At 47.1% G+C, this 23,286-nt stretch overlaps 2 protein-coding genes across 3 annotated transcripts in view; both read left to right on the forward strand.

Moving 5' to 3' along the window:
• The window catches only part of MFN2 (mitofusin 2), a 37,349-nt gene extending 33,169 nt beyond the window's left edge, over nt 1-4,180 (forward strand). For both annotated transcript variants that reach the window (XM_044667751.1, XM_044667750.1), the window contains 2 exons: nt 316-450; nt 1,709-4,180. In XM_044667751.1, the coding sequence (XP_044523686.1) occupies nt 316-450; nt 1,709-1,778 (205 nt within the window). In that variant the 3' untranslated portion in view covers nt 1,779-4,180. The remainder of the gene's footprint in view (nt 1-315; nt 451-1,708) is intronic.
• A 7,082-nt stretch (nt 4,181-11,262) lies between these two features.
• On the forward strand, nt 11,263-17,846 carry LOC123243099 (migration and invasion inhibitory protein). Its single transcript, XM_044671278.1, has 9 exons — nt 11,263-11,424; nt 11,585-12,043; nt 12,732-12,909; nt 13,788-13,896; nt 14,006-14,067; nt 15,408-15,537; nt 16,354-16,450; nt 16,712-16,924; nt 17,294-17,846. The coding sequence occupies exons 1-9, from the start codon at nt 11,278-11,280 to the stop codon at nt 17,417-17,419; spliced, it is 1,521 nt and encodes a 506-aa protein (XP_044527213.1). The 5' UTR covers nt 11,263-11,277; the 3' UTR covers nt 17,420-17,846.
• The last annotated feature ends 5,440 nt before the right edge of the window (nt 17,847-23,286 follow it).

Here is a 23,286-nt window from a genome sequence, read left to right on the forward strand (position 1 = left end):
AAAATTGGCTGGTGACTTTTCCCATGGCAGGAAAATAGAATCTAAGGGAAATATTCCCTTAGATTAGGTTTGAATTCAGCAATTCAGTTAGACAAACACATTTTGCAAGATGTTGAACGTAGGGAAAGAGGCCAAACACCTGGCATGTGTTGTTAAGTGCTAGCCACATTGGTATTTGGGACTTGAGATTAGTAGAAATGAAAGGCAGATGCTCTGGTCAGCTGGGGTTTAGAGCATGCACCCCTTTCCCTTTGGTCCTCGCTGTTGCTTAGCTCCAATATCCATGCTTCCTGATGACCCAGACTCTTCCCCCAGGGAGCTGTCTGGGACCTTTGCTCATCTGTGTCAACAAGTGGATGTGACTCGGGAGACTTTGGAGCAGGAGATTGCTGCCCTAAATAAGAAAATTGAAGTTCTTGACTCATTGCAGAGCAAAGCCAAACTCCTCAGGTAAGGATGCAGCCATTGTCTCCAGGGGAGCCTGCTGGCAGGATTGGCTCTTTCCAAAGCAGGCACACTGGCTAGCCACCTTGGTGGCTAACTGCTGCACCTGAGAGGAAGGTCAGCAAGGCCTGGTATCAGCCCAGAGTACTACTTTTTCTGGTGGAAGGAACAGGGGAAGTGGATCCTGGAGGCCCACGCACCAACCAAGTCCCCTCTGAACCTCTACTTTTTCATTTTGATAGTGGGATAATACTTGACCAGCCTTTATCACAGGATGGTTATAAGGAGCCAATTAGATCTATCTACATACATTTAAGGAAAAGGATTAAGAGAATTAGGCACTCTCAGCCTCCATTTCCTCATTTGCAAAATGGGGATCATAATACCACCTACTTCTCAAGGTTGTTGTGAGGATTAAATGAGATGATCCACATTAATTGAAATATCAATGCTGGGGATTACTATGACCAGGATTAGCTCAGGTTCCCAGGATTTAGAGCAGACAGAGATCTTAGGAAAAACCCAGCATAAATAATGAGAAACTGAGGCCCCTGGAGAATTATAATGGAGGTGGTAAGCCTTCTGACTCCTGAGGTTAGCCCTTTCCACTATACTGCCTCATTAGGACCTTTTGGAATTCCATTAGCCAGAGACTTTCTGTGTCTCTGGCTTTGCTGAAGGGTCATCCCCTCCCCTTAGCCAAAGATGGGTCAAGATGAAGTAGGTATCTCTCAGCACCAAAGCAAACACATAACAGTCTCTCAAGGGACCCATTTCAGCAGATGTCTGCATCTCCTCGGCTGGGGAGCTTCCCTGGCTCCTGTAGGGCAGGATTGCTGCCACTTTGAGTCCTGTGATCGTCTCTCACCTCATATTACTCTTCTCATTTCTTAGAGTCATTAGCATGCAAGGTGGTGGTGAGGCCGAACCCCACCTCCCCTTTCTGCCTTCCCAAATCCCCATCTTGAAGACCATAGCTTGGTTAAGGGCTGTCACTTCTCTGTCTGCAATCCACCCTGGGCCAGATTGGGATCTTCCCACTTATTCAGTACCTGTAGGATACTGCTCTGGTGCCATCTCCCATCACTCCCTGCCTACCTTGTATTACCATGTTGACGCAGAAGAGCCTCTCCCTCCAGTAGAACTAAATGCCTGGAGAGAAAGGGCTGTTTGACATTTCTTGTCTTTGTATCCCCTGTGTAGATAGTAGGCTCTTGAGAGATGTTTTGGTTGAACCCATACAATGGTTTATTTCTCTTTTTAGGAATAAGGCAGGTTGGCTGGACAGCGAACTGAACATGTTCACCCATCAGTACTTGCAGCCAAGCAGATAATGTGGAAAGCCAGGAGCTCCAGAAGGTGTGAAGAGCAGATGTTGGGGGCCGGACTGAGGCGGAACCCAGTGGGAGGGGCCTCAGGCCAAGACTCGGAAGCCATTGCTTGTGCGTAGCAGCCACGCCAATGATTAGCACCCCAATTTCTGATAAGGCGTGGAACCTTTACATGCTAGTTATTTATTGCCCTTCCTTTGCCTGCTGTTGAGATTAGATGGTTTGTGGGAAGAATGTCTATCTCCATATGCTTAAGGAAGAATTTTTATTGTACAGATGACTGCAGATGGTACGGAGGTTTCTTTAAATTTTGTTATTTCTAAACTTTTATCAAGTTCTAATTGATTCAGTCTTTTGGTTATTTGGTAAATGACTTGTTAAAATGATTCTCTTGATCTCAGAATTGGCCAAAGCCCATATTAAGAGTATTGAAGAAACTTCCTGCTTAAGCAGAAACCCCTGCTCCCTCCCTCCACCCCCTTACCCCTGAGGCCTTCCATCAGCTGAAATACAACAGTAGAGATGACCACGTTTGTATTTCTCCTCAATGCAAACTTTGCTTTGAAATAGCTACAGAGAAATGGAGAGTCTTAGCCCAGTCCAGGAAGAGGTTTGGGTCGGATTCATTGGGCTCTATCAGTTGTAATCCTCTCCTTTCTGCAGCGCTTCTGTCTTCTTGCAGATGGCTCTTTGTCAGAGGTGTTGGAAATGGGAAATTCTAGGCTGGGGAGGCTTAGCCAACCCAGAGCGGTTTGAGATGTGAAGAAGAGCTAGCTGCAAATGGAAACTTTGGGGCTGAAATAACTTAAGAGAGAACAGTCAGCAGCATATCACAGCATGATAGATGAAGTGCATGTGATCAAGCCCAAAGCTGTTCACTTTCCATTTTCTGCCAGACTTGAATAGTACATCTGTAGGAGGTCTCTTTTTTATGAAAGATATGGAGGTTTGAAGAGAGGAAGCTGCGGAAGGAAAGTAGGACAGAAGTGGTTTGGAAATTAAGAGGACACATGGGCAGCAAGCATAGATTATGGGGCCTTGGGGGTAGTGAAAGATAGGTCACATTGATAAATAATAAACTAGCCTTCTTGCTTCTGTGCTTGAAATAGGCCCTTTCCCTGGACCCCCTTGCATTTGCCATCCTTTGCATCTTCCTCTATAGAAAGGAAATCACCAGTTTCACACATGCCCACCTGTTGCCTGCCTAAAAGAATCTGTTCCATGTTGCTATAGCTGTTCCTGGCTCAGCATTCAGCATTAGTGAATCATTCGACAGAGAATTTGGAAAAACCCTAACCTCTCCTATCAATCTCCCACCATTCCCCACTCCCACCTCCCGTTTCGGTCTGAGGCACATCTCGGTCACATGAGTGAATGTTTCCTGTCATTAAGCTTGGGGATGATTTCTCATTGGAGGTGGATGAGCTTTTGCCATCAGAATATTGGCTTCTTCTGAGGTCCCATCCAGCCTGTAGAGTCTTCAAGTCCTAGAGAACAGGAGCAAGGACTTGGCTGGTGATTGTCCATGGGGAGATGGGATGGCCCCTCAGGGATCACCTCCCTTCCCTAGATTCCCTCCAACTGGTCAGCGATGTGGACTTCTCCCTACCTGCTTCTGCACCTTGCTGCCATTTGCTCATCCGAAGCTTGGTTATTCACATACCTTGTGCAAAATGTGTTCTGGTTTCCATTCATAGCCCAGTCAGGAGGCAGGAATGTTGCAAAATGTTTTGAAGTGCAGGCCAACCCCTCTGTAGTTCAGGACAGTTACTGAGTCTTTAGTCATCAGGGGCTGAGCTATAGCATAGTAGGGATGAAGGGAACTCCCTAAAGATATTGTTTTTGCTGTTTGTCAGAGACTTTGATGACATTCATTTACCTACCTGTCTCCAAATCCCAATGGCATAGAAACAGTAGTATATGTAGTAGGTCTTTGCCCATGTAGGAACAAAGGTGAGAGGATGTTTTTAATATTTTGTCAGGACTGACCAGCGGTAGCCTTATAGGCTTTTAAAATCACTGTAACAAATTCATTGCACAGTTGCCAATGAATTCTGTCGTGTTTGTGAAGGTTTTTCAATCTAAATTTTAGAAAGAAAACATCTCTTAATGTCTTGAATGTAATTGGGGAGAAGATGGGAATTTTGAGGTTCTTCTGTGATATATGGGTAAAATTTCACTTGTGACAATGAGGAAAGACCCTTTTGTAAAGAAGTTTGGCAAGATGCACTTTATTTTGATGCTGCTAACTATCCCCCTTTTTTTATGTTAAGTTGTTGGGTTACCAAGGCCTCTGCTGTGATAACGAGTTCTCTCTCTGTTGTATTTAAGGTGATCTCTTTTCCTGAATTAGCCCTATATCATTGCCAATATTGGAAATGGAAATAAAAATCTGTTGGGAAACACTTTGGGCTTGCATCTCATCTGTTTAAAGTGATTGTGAAAACTTGAAAATCACTGATTAGACGGAAAGCTGAGCCCACAGACTATCCCATTATGTATATTGGGAGCAAAATTTCTTAATAAAGGATGTCCCAGTCATTCTAGAGTGGGGCTTTTGGAGTGTTTCAGGAGATCAAAAATATCCAACCTTAAATAAGCAACAAATCTGAACTTTTTTATATCCCTACACTGAGTAATTTCTTAAAAGACAGAGTAATTCAAACCTCATAATACCCTTCTGAGTATTTACTATCTTGTTTCATTTATTTATTTGCTTATTTATTTGTTTTTTAAAGGCAAATGGAATTCCCAATAAGGGCTAACATGAATAACCTGAACAGAGATCCATGTGACTGTTGCCTTGACTAGGGCCCAGACAAAGTATATACCACGTATGTGTTCACTCCAGCTTAGAGCCACCGTTCTATAAGTCTCCTCAAGTACACAGCATAAACAGAATTGGATTTGGCATCATAGGCTAGGAATGTACATAAAGTATTTTGTAACTCTAAATTGATAAATAAATGTAATTTTATTATGCTGTGTAGTCATGTCTGGGAATTCTTACTTAGGTTCATGAATTCTTATATGTCCTTTAGAATACATTTTTGGAATGAGGAAAAGCTGATTAGGAAAATGACTCTTGCTTTCTAGCATCTGAAGGGCTGTCATGTGAAAAGATTTGTTTTGTTTGGGCCCTGAGAGAAGAAATAGCAGGAGAGAATGGAATTCCTAGAGGCAGATTTAGGCTCTGTGTGAAGAACACCTGACCAGAGCCGTCCCAAAGCAGGACAGGGAGTGGGGCTTCCCTCTCTGGAGGTCTTCAGGCTGAAAGGGTGAAAGTTCAGCCCTAAAAATGTTAGAGAAGGGTGGACTAAGGCCACCCCAGCCAATCTCTTAGCATTAAGGACTAATTACTAATTGATATTCTGTTCCCTATTACTAGTATGCATCTCCCCTTCCCCATTTACCCTACAATTTCCACAGTTACTTTTGCTTAACTTCCTTTAATCCCTGTGTTTCCTCTATCTCAACTTCTAAAATGCACTGCCAGACCATGCTGCCCTCCTGAACCACCAAGACTTCCTCCCTGGCTCCCAGCTCTAATCAAAGAGCTATTATGTCCACCCCAGCTACTGTTACTGCTGACTGGGGTAAGGAAGGTAGAATTTGAGCTTTCTTGGAGGAAAAGGGCTACTAAGTAGCATAGTGGCAGGCCTGAAGTTAGGAAGACTTACTTCCTGAGTTCAAATTTGGCCTCAGATACTAGCTGTGCAACCCTGGGAAAATCACTTAACTGCCCATTTCTTTATCCATCAGAGGAGCTAAAGAAGGAAGAAATGGCAAACCCCTCTACCAAGAAAATCCAAAATTGGGTCACAAAGACTCAGACATGACTGAAACAACTGAACAGTAACAAAAGACTTGGTCAGGAAAGAAGTGTCTGGTGCCTAGTAGATACTTAACAATTAATATTGATTGGATTAGTTATCTGACTGCAATGTGCAAGATGACAGGAAGAATCTAATAAGAGGTAAATTAGAGAACAAAACAATAAAATACAGTTGGAGAAGGAAGAGGCCAAGAATGTTAAGGGAAAAATATATTTTTTTAAAAAGGAATTATGGAGACCCAGGATCATCAGACTTCGTTATAAAGTAGCACTTAGCAAAGGTACATAGTATCAGTTAAAAGATAGAAAAGTAGATCCTTGAAACTTAGCTACTCTGATCAAGTGAGATCTCCCAAATAATTCAAAGGATCTTTGATAAAAAATGCTCTCCATCTCTGGAGAAAGAGCCGATGAATTCTGAATGCAAACCGAAGCATATTTTTTACTCTATTTTTATTGTTTTGTCTTTTCTTTTGCAGCATGGCTAGTATGGAAATAAGTTTTGCATGGCTTCACATGTATAATTGATATCAAACTAGGGTAAATCTAGTTTGATATATCTATCAAAATAGATCTGGGTAAGGGGGGGACAAATGAGTATTCTGGAAGGATACCAGAAGCCTCATGGCTCCCTGGTGTCCCAGGAGACACTTGCCTCTTGTCCCATGTGACTCCTGGTGACAAGCCTCTGACCCAGACTGAGGTCAAGTCTTTTGGCCAAGCTGAGGGAGTGAATGGAGATGTGAAGTGAGCAGCTAGCTTGAGTTAGCTAGCCAACCAGCTATGTGATGTGGCCCAATTTTCACTATTTAATAAATAATTATGAATTAATATAGAGTCTCCAGGGATTTTAATCATAACACTACTTAACAAGAACTATCAAGAGCAATTAAAAGGCAGTTTGGTGGAAAAAAGGTTAAGGCCAGCATCTTACACCACATATCAAAAAGAAGCTCTAAATGTTCACTATTCAAATGGATGTGTGACTTCCTCAATTCCTCCAACTGTGCAAACTGTAACCCACCCATTTCTGCTCAACCTTTACATCACTTGTCTATATGTGTTGTCATAAGTCCACCCCAAAGGGCTGGGACAATGTGTTGAGAAAATTCCTTTTCACAGTCTACACTGCTTCGCCAATCATCCACTGGTTATTCTCTCTCTTGACATCTTTTGTAACTGATCATATATTTATTTCTTGGATGACATACTTTATAGGAGACCTTTCCCAGTTCTGTTCCTCCCTCTCTCCCTGTACCGCAGGGCCCTCCCTTCGAAATGACCTATTTACATGTCTTCTCCATTAGACTGGGAGCTCCTTGAGAGCAGAGATTTTGTTTCATCCTTTCTAGATATCCCCAGGCTTAGCAAATAATAATGAACACTTTAATAGATGCTTGTTGGCTGGCTGCCTGCCTTTTAATGAGAATCTGTGAGCCATCCATCTCCACTGAGCTGCAAATTCTTTTTAATAGAACAAGAAAGTCAAGATTAATATAGTTAAGTTTCTAGTAAGATATGACCACTGAATAGGGATCTTACATTTAGAATACCAACAACTACATAAGACGATTTAGAGATTAGGCTTCTAAGAACTACCCCCCTCTCACCTTTGCTAGTAGAAGGGAGGCCACGGATGCACCTAAATGATAGATGAAAACAACTGAGTTATCACATTTCAAAATAATCAAATGATAGACAAAAATGGTAAAAGAGATAGCCTATATTAGAGAGGCTTTGGGGAAGATAGGTACACTATGAATACACTGTAAGTGGAACTGTGAATTGTCCAACCATTCTGGAAGCCAACTTGGAATTAGTGACTATAGTGACCATAGAAAAATGACTAGAATGATGCAGCAAGCTCACTACTAGCCATATATTCCAAGGAGATCAAAGGCATAACCACCACCTGACTGTACTAATACGAAGACAACACTGAAACAATAGAACTCATTAGATATAGAATATAATTATATATATAGAATATAGAATTATATATAGAAATAGAATCAGATGCAATGATATATTATACTGATCACTACCATGGAATCTCTGAAATTAGACATACTAATGACTTACATTGTGCTGTGAATTATATCACATATACATAGGACCTTCCTAAGGTTTTATATACAGAATTCATGCTGGTTTCAGGCACATGTAGCAACTCTAAATTTTTCATTTTTCTAAGTATAGATTCAATGCCTTAAGTAACTAAATTTTGCTGTCGGGTCAGTTCAAGAGTCTTGGTAAGCCATGTTCCAGCCATCATGGTAGAATGAATAGAAGTTTCCCGGTGGCAAGAAATGATCATTGTCTTTACATCCTGAGTCTGGATCCCAGGGCCTTGCACAAAGCAGGTGCTTAACAAGGAAACGTCTATTGAATGTAACCCAGAATGTCCTATTTATAGGCAGTGTTCAGATTTTACAAAGCAAATTCACACATGATTTCACTAGATCCTCACAATGTCCTGGTGAGGTACTATTATCACCCCCATTTTATAGGTGCAGCAACTATAAGGCTCAGATATTTTTTTCAAAAATCCTTACCTTTTGGCTTAGAATCAATACAAAGCTGTGTGACCCTGGGCAAGTCACTTAACCCCCACTGTCTACCCCTTACCACTCTTCTGCCTTAGAACCAAAACACAGTATTGATTCTAAGAGGGAAGGTAATGGTTTAAAAAAAACAACACCTGTGCTAAGCATCAATTCCAAAGCGGAAGAGTAGTAAGGGATAGGCAATTGGGGTTTAGTGACTTGCTCAGACATGGTGCTAGTGAGTATCTGAGGTCAAATTAGAATCCAGGACCTCCTGCCTCCAGACCTGATGCTTTATCCATCCTCAGGAAAATTTTCTTGTGGCTATGGAAAAATTAACGTAGGTCTCCCTCACTCCTCTATAACACTGTTGGCTCTGATTATTTTCAAATGTGTGATTTTCAAGATACTCCTTTTGCTTGAGAACAAGTGGGGATGCAGAATGGTGAAACCTTCCAGTCACTTGTGGTCAGCAGGAGCCATTTGCTTAACCCTCATCATCATCATCACAGATGACCTACTATGTGCCAGGTACTGTGTTAAGCCTGATATAAATATAATCTCCTTTGATCCTCACAACAGCCCTGAGGGCTATAAATTATAATCATCCCCATTTTAGAGAGGAAGAAACTGAGGCAGAGAAGTTCAGCAACTTGCCTAAGGTCACACAGCTAGTAAGGCTCTGGGATTGGACTTGAATTCAGATCTGATTCAAGGGTCAGTACTCCATCCTCTGTTCCATGTAGCTGCCTATGAGTTGTGTATGTGTGTATACACATACATGCACTGCTTGTGTCTATACACAGGCATATAGATCCACCTAGATCTCTACGCATGGGTGTGTAGTCACACACAATACAATGCAGGTCTATTATACTGTGTGCAATCTACACACCTCTACATACATGGGTGTGTACACACATGCACATGCACACACACCCATATATAAGTATGCATGTGGGTGTGCATGTACTGATACACCTACAAATTATAAGCATATTGGGTGCATGTCTATGTGTGTGCACACGTGTAGCTACACACAGATACTGCGCAAATGTGCCCTATGGTCTGGGTGTACACCCGTGCATGCATGCACATACAGTTACACACTCAGACACTGCATACGGACAACTGTGGGGTGGGGTGCACGTTTCATGCACGAGTATGCATGCACGCACATATATATGCACAAGGGAGAGAACTGGAGGGAGCCCCACCGTGGTGCTACATCTATCAAAAATAAGAACGGTCACTCGGGAGAGGGGAGAAGACAGTCAGGGGTCTGGCGGGGCTGGGGCCGGAGCTGGGGCAAGTCGCGGTTCTTTCCGCTTCCCGATTGTGACGAGCGTGGCGCAGCAGCACGTAAACACTGAACTCTCGGAATTCCCAGACTTGCTGCTGCGCCCTTCGACTTGGGGAGAGAGGGGCTCTGGGACCTGTCTCTCCCCTCAGTTGGGTCCCGGGGCTGCGGGGCGACACTGAATAAAGGCTTTGGATGATGTGCCCAGAGCGGCCCCCAGTTGTCAAGGGTTTCCGGGCCAGCCCCGGCTGGGGGCGGGGCTCCACGGTCATGTGACGTTACGCCCGCCGAGGCTAGAGGAAGGAGGCCTCGTGTGTACTCCCAGGAGTCTTTCTTCGAAAGCACCGAGCACGTGGTCCCCGTCCTCCGGGAGCCTGCAGTCTAGTCAGGGACAGCTGGTAGGGGGGCTACTCAGCGTGAGAAGAGCTCGGGATGGGGTGGGGGTAGCGATCCGGGCTTTTGCGGCGAGCTCCAAGCTTCCCGCCGCGTTTCCGTCTCCTAGCCGCGCGCTGTTCCCGTGGGTGGGGCTTTGTGGAGTGTACCTCCTCGACCGGAAGCCCCGCCCCCTTCTTCCCCGCGAGCTCGGCCAATGAGACGCCAGGGCCGCTCGCTGGGCCCCGCCCTCTGCCCCACCCCGAGGAGTCCTTTCCTGGTGGGCGGCTCCTCCCCCTTTGTCCAGGGAAAGTGGGGTCCGGGGTCGGGAGGAAGGAGGGGGGCGGGGAATGGGTTCATACGAGGTGGGCAGAACCAAACAGGATGGAGTCGAATGTGTGTGTGACCTCCAGGGCTCCGCCGGCCCACGGTGGGTCGGTGAGTGGCGCGCCCCTGCCCACGTGCGGCCTCTCTTCGCCCACGTGCGGCCCCGCCCGGAGGTTGGGGGGCCCCCCCTCAGAGCCTGCCTCCGTGGCACTCTGGCCCTCGCTTCTGAGCTCTGCGGTTGGCCAACGTCCCCATTTTACAGACGGGGAAACTGAGGTTTCTTCCCTCCCAGGGGCAGTGAAACGCTAAGGTCACGGGGCCTGCTCATCTCCTGCCTCGATCTTGACAGTCGCTCTCCCTTAACTGGGCGAGGGGCGGGCAGCGGCGGAGAATAAGATGGGGAGGACTCCTGGGGCTGAGGGACCTTTCTTGCTCTTGACCCACTTTACAAATGAGGAAATTGAGGCCCACAGAGCCTGACAGTCACGGTATCCAGGAGTGTGGGTTTTGCCTGCAGTGTCTATAGCCTCTAAATCTTCTGGTCCTATAATCTGATTTAAAATGACTTTTTCTCCTGGGAATGGGGGCTCTGAGTGCTAGAGATGGGAAGCTGAGCTGGTCAGGGAGAGGAGACTGGGGTGGGAGCCTGGAAATTGAGAAGTAATAAGGTAAGTCCCTTTCTCCAGCTCTTTATGCTGGAACATGGGGACTTTATCATTGTTCTTGTGATTAATGATTATTATTAGTTTATAATTACAGTGTGGTGAGGAGGAAGGTTCAAATTCCAATTCTAATGTTGGCAACCCTGTGTCCTAAATCATTTAAACATCTCTGCTCCTCAGTTTCCTCTTTAATATGATTTGGCTGTATAAGAATCCTCCCAGCCAGCTATCATAAGAGATAATTGTATTAATGAAAGGGCCAAGGTTGTTAATAATCATGCCCAACTTAAGGACCATGGCAGTCCTCTGCTTTCTTGGCCCCAGAGCCAATCAGCTGGTGAGTTGGTGGGACAATCCAGTCCACTGATAGCCTGAACTCACTTTTTATCCATCTCCCCAGGTTAGACCTTACCCCAGTCCCCTCATTTTCCTTACAGCTCCTACAGATAACACATTCAAGATGCCAGAAGCTGAGGACTTGGCTCAGCTTCGGAAAATGAACCTACAGCTCCTACGGCAGCTGCGGTTGGGGCAGGAGGAGATCCGGAGGTCTGTGGCCTGGGCCAGGGGGGCAATCCAGCTGTTCCCAAAGCTTACAAAAGGGGAGGTAGGTGCAACACTTCTGGGAGCTGTCCCTGGGCTTCGCCTGCAGCAAGGACTCCCTAACTGCTTTGGGGACTGGGATCCTGGGATGGGTAGAAGGGGTCAGAGAGAGAAGGGAGGTGGGGCAGGCATGGAGACTGGAGGGGAATTCCCATCTCTGCTAGGGGAGCAGCATCCAGTCATCAGAAGCTTGGTGTAGTCAAGATGAAGAGACCACTGTATCCAGTGAACCCACCACCCAGTTGGGCCCCTGCCCAGCCCCTCGAGCTGCCACTGGGGACAGAGAAGCCTCAGACCAAGAACCGGAAGGCAGAAGCCAAGAGCCAGCCCCACAGAGCAGCACTGGTAACAACAGTGAGACTACAAAGAATGAGTCTTCCTTGGAGAGTGTATCTTCCTCAGATTCTGCCTCATCTAGCATACCCCAGGGTCAGGAGCCCAAAGTCTCCTGGAGGCCTATTTCCAGACCCACTTCATTAAACTTGCCATCTTCCCCTGAGGCTGCAAAATTGGGGCCCACAATTGACCCTGTACTCTTTGGGCTCCAGAGGCCATTACATGAAACAGAAGATCCGGGAGGCCTAAGGCCTATCCTAACAGCCCAGCAGTGGCAGAATTTCAAGGTAAGTGAAATGAGAGGTGGGCTGGAGCTGACCAGCAGGCCCTGTCCAGTTCAGGACCATGGTAGAGGAGCATGGCTGACAGCAGCCCAGAAAGACCAGGTTCTTTCCTTTTCCCTGGGCTCTTCCCCTGGTCCAGAATGTCCTCTCCCTCCTTGTTCTTGTCCCTGCCCACCTGCCAGGACCCAGGTTAGGTCTTGCCTCCTCCCATAAGTTTTTCCAGGCTGCTTGAGCCTCCTCTATCCTCACATGCATGTGCAGGCCCCTGGCCCATTCCTCCTGGTTGGCCATTTGGATGACCACAGGAAGTGGAAGAGAATATCTTGAAGCCCTTTTGGCTTCATTAGAATTCCCTCTGGCATCCTCTGGTAGCCATCAAAATAGGTTTGAGGTCCTCTGGTATCTAAGATCTCCCCCTTCCCCTTTTGTCTGTCCTGGGTATGGGTGCCCTTCAGCAGATCCCTCAAGCCTGAAAGCCAACTGCACAGTCCCATGGCTTGTTCAGACATCAGGTGACAAAACCCCTGGTGGAAGGTATCATTCCATAAATGTTTGTTGAACACTTGTTCTGTGCTAAGCCTTGGGGTCCTACAGAGCTGGGTCAGCCATGGTCCCTGTCTTTTGGGTGCAAGGGAACACAGGTTAACCATGGCATAAGGCAGAAGGGTGATTGGGGGCCCTGTTCTCTCAGACCTCTCAGGTACCTGCCTGGTTCGGCTCTGAATCCATCAACCCAAAGCTGCGCTGGCTTCCCACCTCTTCACACCTGCCCGGTGGACAGCTGCCCAGCTGCCCCCATGATCAGGATTTTCTGATTCCCAAAGAGAGCTGGCATATGAAGCCTTATTTAGGCTATGATGTGATTGCAGGTAAGTTATCTTACACATGCACACACATATGTGCTTTGATGGAGCAAGCTTTGGCCAGTTTTGGTGGATCTCAAAACTGGGTATGAAATTTGTTTCAGGCCATATCCCAGGCGTTGCTTGAAGGGAAAGGGCTGGGGACTAGTGGGCTGCTGGAGCTCTTGGTCCATTGGAGTCTAGGCAGGACTGAGCTTCCTGTTCAACTCTACAGGCATTTATTAAGCATCTTATGCGTGCCAGGTACCAACCTGGAGATACAAGAGCAAAATGAAGTCCTTGCCCTCATTTTTTTGCCCTCAATTTACTCATTCAACAAGCATTCAGTTCTTTTTTGCCAACATTTGATGTGTCGGATGTGTTTAAAACCAGAAGAAAAGATGACAACATAGAATGTAGAGCTAGAAGGAACATGTTGAATCTAGTCCAGGCCAGGCCTCAAAGGGGAAGTAACTTCCCCAAGGCAACACAAGTAGGATCAGAACTCAGGTTGCCTAGCTCCAAAGCCAAGGCTTTTCTGTGCTGAATTGAATGCCAAGCTGCCCAGCATTCCACTGTAGCTGGGGAGGGAAGAGTTGCCTTTCCACCTCGAAGCGACACCTCAAGGCCTGAAGACAGCCTTAGTGGCTGGTGTAGGCTAGAGGGGAACCTTAGTGGCATCTCACTCATCTCACCTCCCTCTAATGTGAGAACTGAGGCCCAGCGGTGCTAAGGAGTTTGTCTGAGGTCATCCTGGTGTAGATCATCAAGCTGAAATTTGAACTGGAGTTTTTTCCTCATCATGGGTCTGTTTCTGCTCCCTCAGGCCTGGGTACTTGGCCTGCAGCATTTCCCCCTTTCCCCCACATGACCTCCTCATCCCCATCTCTCATCTCCCACTCCAGGATTGCTGGACTCAACATCTCCCATCACCCACAAATCTGAAAACTACTTCTCCAATCTTCAGGATTTTCGGAAGGCTAATAAGGAAGACTGTATTTCCAGATATCCAGAGTGAGTGCAGCAGGATGAGAGGATGGGCTGGCACTGGAGATGGCACAAGGTCCCCTGAGGAGGGGGCACCCAGCCTTTCCCATCCACCTGTTCCCTTCCTCTCCCATAGGCTGGATCCTCTGGACTTATCCTCAACTACTAGAAACAAGCAAACCCCGGATTCCCATCAATGTGAGTCTCACCCCAGCTCTGGCAGGGAACGCTGCTCTCATGCCCTCCAGTAGGGAGGATTGGGGGAAGCCTTTGGGCTGCGGGCCATGCGGCTTCCCTTTGGGGATACAGTGATGCCTAGTACCATGGTCCCTGCCCTTTGGAAGCTTGCAGTCTAGTGGGGAGGAGAGCACTGTGATGTGTAGATCTGTCCTCAAGCACAGAGATGACCAGGACAAAAGAGCAGGGAGAAAGCAGAGGCCAGAGATCATTCTGACTGTAGCATCTCTCATCTTTATGTGGGGTGAGCAGAGGGACTGGGGATGTGCTAGAAAGGCCAGCCTTCCCTCCCTAGTGGCGTGTAGCATACTGTCTCCTGTCTGGAGGCAGCTGGCTATGCCAGGCTACCCCTTTGCTGTTCCCCACACTGGCCTCCTCCCCATTTCCCATCATCAGACCTTTGTATAGGCTGTGCTCCATTTCCTGGAATGCTCTCTTACCCTCATCCTGGGTGCCCTTCAGGACTTGGCTCAGGTGCCACCTCCTAGCCTTAGTTGTTTGGTTTCTCCCACCCCCAAACTACTATGGATTTCTTTGATCTATTTTGTATTTACTTGGGATCCCAGAATCCTGGAGCTGGAAGGGTCCACCGAGGTCGTCTACTCTAATCTCATTTTACAGATGAGGAAACTGAGCCCAGACACATGAAGGAAGGGTTTAAAGGATCCTGGGTTAGGTGGGGAAGAACCCTCAGACTTCAGCTAGTCCAGCCCCCTTGTTTTGGAGGTCCAGAGAGTCAAAGTGACTTAGATTAAAATTGGGAGGAATCTCCAAGGCAATTGAATCCACTCTTTTTTTCATATGGGGAAACTGAGGCCCAGAGAGTCTCAGGCTGGTCCTAGTCCACGGGCGTTAATGTCATTGTCAAGGTTTAGACCCATCTGATCTGACTCCTGATCCCCATTACACAGGAGAACATATACTCTATGAGGGTGGGGGGGGGGGGGGGCGTGCCTTTGTGTCCCCAGGGCCCGGCTCCTAGGAGACACGAATCAGTGCTCACGGATGACGTGACTTAGAGGAGAAGATGCCCTAGTCATTCCTGGAAGGATGAGGAGAAGGGGGTGCTGGACTCTGACCCCACAACAGTCTCCCTGCCAGGAGCAAGGAGTGGGGTGGGGAGCGGCACATGACCTCCCGGCGCCCCCGCTGCCACTGGACAGGAATGGGGCAGAACCCGGCCATCTGCTCCCTCCCTCTCTGCATCCCTAAAGGTCTCTCACCGTGGCTGGGAAGAGAGACGAGTGAGCAAGAGAGCCGGGTGAGGGAGCCACCATGACCATTTTAAATGTCCCCTTCAGGTTTACATTGTTACCGAGTCAACCAGCGTCTATTTACAGTTCCCTTGGATCCCCTAGCCACCTGCTGTATGTGCAAGACGTTCCGCGGCCAGAGGGGCCGTGAGACCGTGGATCACCCTGCCCAAATCAGGTGTCTGCAGGGGAGGCGGCGGGGGCAGGAGAGGAAAGAGGGAAGGGGCTGCGTCTTCCCTTGTTACCCACCCAGAATAGCCAAGGAGGCAGGCTCTGGGGCACCCCAGCTAAAAAGAGGTCTCAGGTTCTCCAGGCCAAGCCCTCTGCCACTCATACGGTTGAGGAAATAGTAGAGGGTGATTGGAGAGGCATCAGGGCATGGAGCCTGGGCTCTGAGCCAAAAGGGGCCTCCAGCCCTCCACTTAACTGGAATTGGCTTCCTAGCACATCCTTAGCAAGCCATTTGCTGTTCCCCTGAGAGCCCCTGAGGAGTTCTCCTGACCGCTGCCCACCTTCTGTGCCCAGACCAGTTCATTCCAGCCCACAGGGCAGTTTTCATTGGGATGAGGTTTCTCCTGGCTCTGCTGCTCGCCTGCTGCCTGCCCTCGGACACTACCTCCCCCTGTCAGGGGTGGGTCTGGATCTCTCACTGTGGCCTGGGATTCTCCCTGACTTCTGTCTACCCACAAAGACATGGCCCCAGCCTTTCCCAACCAAGTGTGAATGGGGCCCCATGCAGTCAGCTCCATTTATCTGGGCTGAGGAGGTAGGGGGTGCAGCCTAGGCAATGCCCAAGTGGGCCAGCTGCCTTTAGACATTGCCCTCCCTCTCTACTCCCCACAGTGGCAGCTGCATCTGCATTTGGGCTCTGAACCTTCAATGGATCCAGCAGACCCCCCCACCCCAGGTTCTTGGTTGGGAGATCCCTTTAGCTCTCTCACCTTCCAGGATGAGGCCTGGTTTGACCTAATCCCTTCCTTCTCTCTTCCCACAGAGTCAGTGTCCCTGTCTCAACCTTCCTGCCACCCCACCAATACCCCATTCATCGGCGAAAAAGCTTCGATGCCTCAGACACCATGGCTTTGCCTCGGGTAAGTGCATCCGTGTGCCTAGCCCCTGGCCCTCATTCATCTCTTCATTCCCCAAACCCATGTGAGGCCTGGCCTTGGTGCCTCCCAATGCCGGGGGCAGGGGACTCCGGTGAAGCTTAGCTGAGCCTCAGGCCTTGGCCTTCCAAGGACCAGAGTCTGGTGAGGTGGTGGCAGCCGCATCCCCCTGACGTAGGAGTTGGTGGTGCCTGAACAGGGTTGCAGGAGGGGACTTGCTTAATCTCTGCCGTCTCCCCCTCACAGCACTGCCTGATGGGCTGGGACAACATCCCCACATCATCAGCCTGCAGTTCTGCCCTTAGCAGCCTGGACCTCAGGACCTCCCTAGACCCTGGGACTCAGCAGACAGAGCCCCCAGACCTCTCCGGTTGGGTAAATCAGCGCATGCCCATTCCGGCCAGCCGAGGAACAGAGTCCCCGCCTACTGTCAGGGTGCCTACAGTCAGAAGGCCCCAGGTGAGGAGGGAGGGGATGTTTCTCTGGGCAGAGGTGGGGGGGAGTCAGGGGGTTTCAGGGTGAGCCATCCCATCCCACAGCCCTGCCGCTCCCACATTCAGCCCTTGTAAGTGGTAGCCTGGGAGCCTTGGGCCATGCCCATAGGAGGGGCAGGAGGGAAGGACTGATTTCTAACTCAGGGCCAGGGCCACCTTCCTTCCTGAGTGATCCATCCTGTATCCCACTGAGTTCTACTTCTCTTCCCTACCTTCTGCCCACTGCCTCCCCCTGGTCTGTGGGAAAGGACTCCTCCCTGCTCCCTGTCCCACTTTTCCCAGGCAGATTACTTTCCTTCCCAGACCCTGACTCAACTCTCCCTATCAATTCTAGTCTTCTAGGAGCTCAAACTGGAACTGGTCAGACTCCCTGCTCTCCATGTCTCGAACCACACAATTCGAGCTAAGCAATGTCGCTGAGCGCTATTTGTCGGGTAGCAGGCGCCCCCCTCGGCCATGAGGGCACATCCTGTGCCCAGCCCCCTCCCGTTGGGGGGACGGGCCCTCGCCTCCAGGACTCTCCTGCTACTCTTCTCCAATAGGGGCTCATTCTTCGGGCCAAACTTCCAGACTGGGATTGTTCTGCCCTCGGCAAGAGACACCTCCACACTGTGGGGCAGACCACCTCATCCTACTGTCCCCAGCCCCTTCCCCCTGAGAGAAGGTGCTGGGAGGCTGTGGGATGGGCTTGGGGCTCGGGCCCAGGCTTCCCCAGGCCACTGGGTGCAGTGATGATAACGAGAACAAAGGCAACCATGTGTGCCTTTTTAGAAAATAAACCTGCAAGATCTCTCAGGAGCTTTAGCCTCCCTCATTCCTGCTTTTAGAGAGCCCTGTGTGAACTGGTGGGGCTTGCATGGGTGATGGGCCAGAGCCCTGTGTGAACTGGTGGGGCTTGCATGGGTGATGGGCCAGGCTCTCCCTGGGCTCCCTTGGGCTTTGCCTGCCTTTGGCCCCTTCCAAGCTAATCCAGAATTGTGAGAGGCAATCCATGTCTGGGAAATATCCTCAATTGGGGGGCCAACTGATGGGCCTAGTACTAATGGATCGACTCCATGGTCTAATGTGAGTCCTGTAACTTCTCTGAGACATCGTTCCCTCTGCTATAAAGCAGTCTGAAGTTGGACTTGGAGACTGACCTCATGGGATCCTTGTCCTTCAGCATCCTTAGACTGTCCCTTCCCCCGCGCTGAGCTGGGCCATTGGGGACATCCCACTCACCTCTCCCTGCCTTCCAGATCCCTGGGGCTGCCTCTTGGAGTATGGGCAGGAGCAGTGGCCAGGACATAGAAGCCTTTATAACTTTTTTGCCTAACCACACCAAAAAGCATGTGTGGTTGTGATCAAGATGGCAGAGGCAGCTAGACGATGCAGTGGTGAGAGTGCTGGCCTGGAGTCTGAAAGGCCTAAAAAGTTCAGCTTCAGCCTTAGCTGCTTACCAGCTTTGGGGCCTGAGTAAATCACTTCAAACAAACTGTTTGCCTCAGTTTCTTTAATTGTAAAATGGCAATAATAATAGCCCTGACCTCCCAGGATTGTGTAAGGAGCAGAGATGAGATCATTGTAAAGCACTAAGCACACAGTGCCTAGCACATAGCAGGGGCTATATAAACATTAGCTATTGTCCTTGTTAGATCTCACTCCGCTCCCTAATCTTTTCCCCCAAACCTGCCCCACTTCCAAACTTTATCTCACCATTTAAAATGCCCAGGAATGCCCAGAATCGTTAGTATTAAAGAGTAACAAAGGTATGTAATGTGTAAGTATGTAGACATTGGAACACATACTTTTTGCTGAGGGAGTGCTTGTAAAAAAATAAGAGCTGGAGTTATTTATGTAGCACTTTAAGGCTTGGAAAGCGCTTTACTTAGCTTAACTCACCCCTGGGAGGTAGATCCTTTTTCCATCTCCAGCTTGGAGACCAGTGGCCTAGAGGCCAACCCCTTGTTTGCAAGGGCGAAAACTAGACCCTGGAGAGTGGAGGGTGCAGCTAGAGCTGGTGTCTTTCCTTTGGCTTAAAAAAAAATCCTTAACTTCTGTCTTAGACTCAATACTAAGTATTGATTCCAAGGGAAAAGAAGCAGTAAAGGCTAGGCAATTGGGGTTAAGTGACTTGCCCAGGACCTTTCTTCTCCAAGCCTGACTCTGCCCATTGAGCCACCGAGTTGCCCCATCTTGGCCTTCAGTTTGTAATCCAGGCTGAAAGTGACCAGAGTTTTCTCAAGGCAGCTAAAAGATGGTGTAGAACAGCCTTGTGGGTATTTATCTAGCAAGTTCCAGCTTTGGGGACTCTCCCAACCAGCCCTAGAGTCTCAGGGAGATAAGGAACCACACACTGACTGTCCATTAGCAGCCCATGGCGTCAGAGAGATGTGCAGAGGTGACCAAGCTCCCACATGCCCAGGGTGCAGGGAACCACAGCCTGGGAGCTAGACAGAGCCCAAACCCCTTATCTCCCACTTTCCCTGTTTATACTTACTCCAGAACCAATGTAAACTGCACTTCTGTCTCCTCCAGATTTCTTCAGAAAAAGTGGGAGATAAGAACTAGAAAGTATTCATTCGGGTCTGGGGTTAGTGTGTGAGGTAACTGAGGTAGAGATTGAACCTACACCTCAAGGAATATATAATTAGTCACATATGAAGAATGTCAGAGCTAGGAGGGGCCTTAGAACCCAGACTATCAAAGCTGGGAGGGACCTTAGAATATAGAATGTTAAGCCTTGATTTGACCTGAGAGATCATCTCATCTACTCCCTTGATGTTACATGTGGAAAATCAAGAAAAAGTGACTTGATCAAGGTTACATAGTTATTTAGAACAAAGTCAGACTAAGACCTAGTAGCTGTCCTGATTCTTGGCCTGGTACTTTTCCTGTGGCTCTGAGCTTTAGGAGCTTTGGGGCCTGGGAGGTCTCAGGTGGTCATGTTCAAGAGCTAGGCAGTATTTTCAGTCAACAGAGAGAAGAGAACTCCAGGAGAAGGACTTGGGCAATTAGGAGGCACCAGCCTACAAGTACAGCTTTTATTTCTTGTGTAAGTGTGTGAATAGCTGATCTGACCCATTGAAAGCTAACAAAGGGGGGAGACTAGATACTCACCCCATTTACCATCAATACTCACCCCCATACACTTGGCAATAGGGACTGACCCAAGGAGTAAGTGGCCTATGGTGGTGGAGGGAGCCATTGCCCTGAGGTCTGCTGGCTGGTGTGCTTAGGGACCATTGGCTTGAAGAATCTCTTTTTGGGGGGAGTCCTTCCTATTCTGACTAGAGCAACACTTGGATAAACTTCATAAACAGATGCCAGTTCTATGGTCTTTAATGTTGCTACAAGACAGCATCATCTGGAGATTCATTTATCTGTCTTCATGGGGGAAAGCCAGATGAACAGCAGATGGGCCAAGAGTTATTTCCATTTAGCTTCCAAATGAATTTGTTTGTTGACACAAGGTATGATAGATGGGCCTGATGACCTCAAAACAGTTCCATTTGTTCAATAAATATTTATGTAGAGGTAGCTAGGTGGTTCAGTGGATCAAGAACCAGGCCTAGAGATGGTCCTGGGTTCAAATTTGACTCAGATGCTTCCTAGCTGTGGTATTCTGGGCAAATCATTTAGCCCCAATTGCCTAATCCTTATTGCTTTTCTACCATGGAACCAATACTTAGTATTGATTGTAAGATAGAAGATAAGGACTGAAAAAAAAAGAATATGTTAATTCTTTTAATTAACATTAATTAAGGGACTGGTAGGCAAGCCCAGCTAGAGAACCTGCTTCCAGAAAAAGCATGAGAACCTGTAATAGAAGGTATTGCTCCCCAATTCTTGTGTTGTTGTTTTTGAAGAAAGAAGCCCTTTATTTTTTTTATTTCAAAAAATATTTTTTATTTAGAATATTTTCCCATGGTTACATGATTCATGTTCTTTCCCTCTCCCCCAAACCTCCCCCCCTTAGCTGACATGCAATTCCACCAGGTTTTACATGTATCATTGATCAAGATCTAATTCCATATTACTGATATTTGCACTAGGGTGATTGTTTAGTGTCTACATCCCCAATAATATCCCCATTAATTCATGTGCTCAAGCAGTTTTTCTTTTGCTCCCCAATTCTGTGACTAGTTCCTTACTGTGCTGATGAGGCCCTCTGCTATGCTTTAGTCCAGATTCCTATCTAGCTTCTTCACCTCCTCCTTTCTTTCTAGCTCTTTCCATACTTTGGATAGCATAGAAATTACCTTTCAAACTGATGTAAAGCACCCCCTTAAGCAGGGCTTCTCCCCCTTTCCTACTTTGGATCCTTTTTGGATATCTTATTAAAAATTTTACTGGGAGGCTCAGTGGATAGAAAACCAGATCGAGAGACAAGAAGCCCTGCTGTCAAATCTGGCCTCAGACACTTCTCAGCTATGTGACCCTGGGCAAGTCACCTAACCTCCATTGCTTAACCCTTACCGCTCTTCTGTCTTGGAACCAAAACAATATCGATTCTAAAATGGAAGGTAAGAGTTTTTAAAAAGGGTTTTACTGATATCTTCTTGTTTTTACATCATCTTTATTTCCTAATATACCCTCCTTTCTCTTCCCCAGAAAACCACCCCTTGAATACTTTTAAAAATTTAATTAGGAGGCAGCTAGGGGGCTCAGTGGATTAAAGCCAGGCCTGGAAACAGAAGGTCCTGAGTTTAAATTTGACCTCAGACACTTCATAGCTGAGCAACCATAGGCAAGTTATTTAACCTCAATTGCCTAGTTCTTACGACTCTTCTGCCTTAGAACCTATACATAGGATTGATTCCAAGACAGAAGGTAAGAGTTTCTGGGGAAAAAAATTAAAATAATTTAATGAACAAAAATCTATTTTCTCTCCCAACTTCCCCAATTTAATTTTTTAAAAAATAGAAAAGAAAAAAATGGCACAAATATGAATAGTCCAGTAAAACTCATGTCCATAGTGGCCATGTCCAAAAATTTAATACCTCATTCTGTATCCTGAGTCGGTCACTCTAACAGGAGGCAGGTAACATGCCTCATCATGGCTCCTCTGGAATCATGATTGGTTATTGAATTGATCAAAGTTCTTAAATCCTTCAAAGCTTTTGCCTTTATAATGTTGATATTGTATCAATCAGTGATGGGCAAACTTTTTAAAGAGGGGCCAAAGGAAAGGAAATGCTCATTTGTCAATTTGTTTCTAAGGTAACTTTTGGAGTTTCATTATCCTACTCATTGTATTCGTCAGATTAGAAATAATGTGCTGTTGGATAGAACATTTCAAGGGGCTGCATCTGCCCTGCAGGCAGTTTGCCCATCACTGGTATAAATTGTTCTGGTTCTAGTCATTTCTTCTGCATCAATTCATGCAAGTCTTCTCAAAACCATCCTCACTCATTTCGTTTGGCACAAAATTCCCTTCCATTTGCATACCATAACTTGTTTAGCCAAAAGAGGAAGCCAAGGAAGCAATTCAGCAGTTCAGCAAAACCAACCAAGTCATCTACTATGTCTGACAGTATATGCAATTTTTTACAACCATAGTCTCCTACCTCTACAAAGAATGTAGGGTGGCCCCTTTTCTCAACTCCTTTCTGAGGCCAAGCTTGATCGTTAAAATTTCATGGCACTCACTCACAGTTTGTGTTTTGTTCATTTCCATTGTTGTAGTAACCATGTATATTGTTTCCCTGATTCTTCTTATTTCACTCGATCAGTTAATCTAAATCTTCTGATGCTTCTCTGGATCCTTTGTAATCACCATTTTTTATAGCACAGTAATGGTGTGTTTTGTTCAGCTTGTTCAGCCATTTACCAAAGGACAGGTACATCTTGCTTACTTCTTTTTAGTAGGTACCATCTTAGGAATTAGGAAGGAATGAGAAGAGAGGTAATTAATAATTAGGCATAAAAGACCTTCCCTTCTAGTTCCCATAGTTCTAGGTGGTAAGAGTAAATGGAGATGGTGATAATTTCTGAGTGGGAGTTTAGTTGATATGTAAAAGAAAAAAGGGGCAGCTACATGGTACAGTAGATAGAATTCTGAGTCAAGACTCTTCTTCCTGAGTTCAAGTCTGGCCTCAGAGACTTATTAGCTATGTGACACGGGACAAGTCATCTAACCCAGTTTGCTTCAGTTTCCCTATCTGTAAATGAGCTAGAGAAGGAAATGGACAACCATTCTAATATCTTTTCCAGGAAAATCCCAAAACTGGGTCATAAAGAGTCAGATACAACTGAAAAAGTGACTGATGATAAAACCATTGAGATTTTTTTCCCCCATGGGAAAACTGACCCTTAACTGTGGATAATCAAGATGCTTGTGTGATT

Source organism: Gracilinanus agilis, chromosome 3, assembly GCF_016433145.1.
Source record: "Gracilinanus agilis isolate LMUSP501 chromosome 3, AgileGrace, whole genome shotgun sequence".
NCBI lineage: Eukaryota > Metazoa > Chordata > Mammalia > Didelphimorphia > Didelphidae > Gracilinanus > Gracilinanus agilis.

Bases quoted from the DNA above. Each gene is read 5' to 3' on its own strand.
- LOC123243099 (XM_044671278.1), top strand. From the start codon at position 11,278: ATGCCAGAAGCTGAGGACTTGGCTCAGCTTCGGAAAATGAACCTACAG. The intron at 16,451-16,711 runs GTAAGTGCATCC...TCCCCCTCACAG, and splicing joins ACACCATGGCTTTGCCTCGG to CACTGCCTGATGGGCTGGGA. The intron at 16,925-17,293 runs GTGAGGAGGGAG...TATCAATTCTAG, and splicing joins CTACAGTCAGAAGGCCCCAG to TCTTCTAGGAGCTCAAACTG.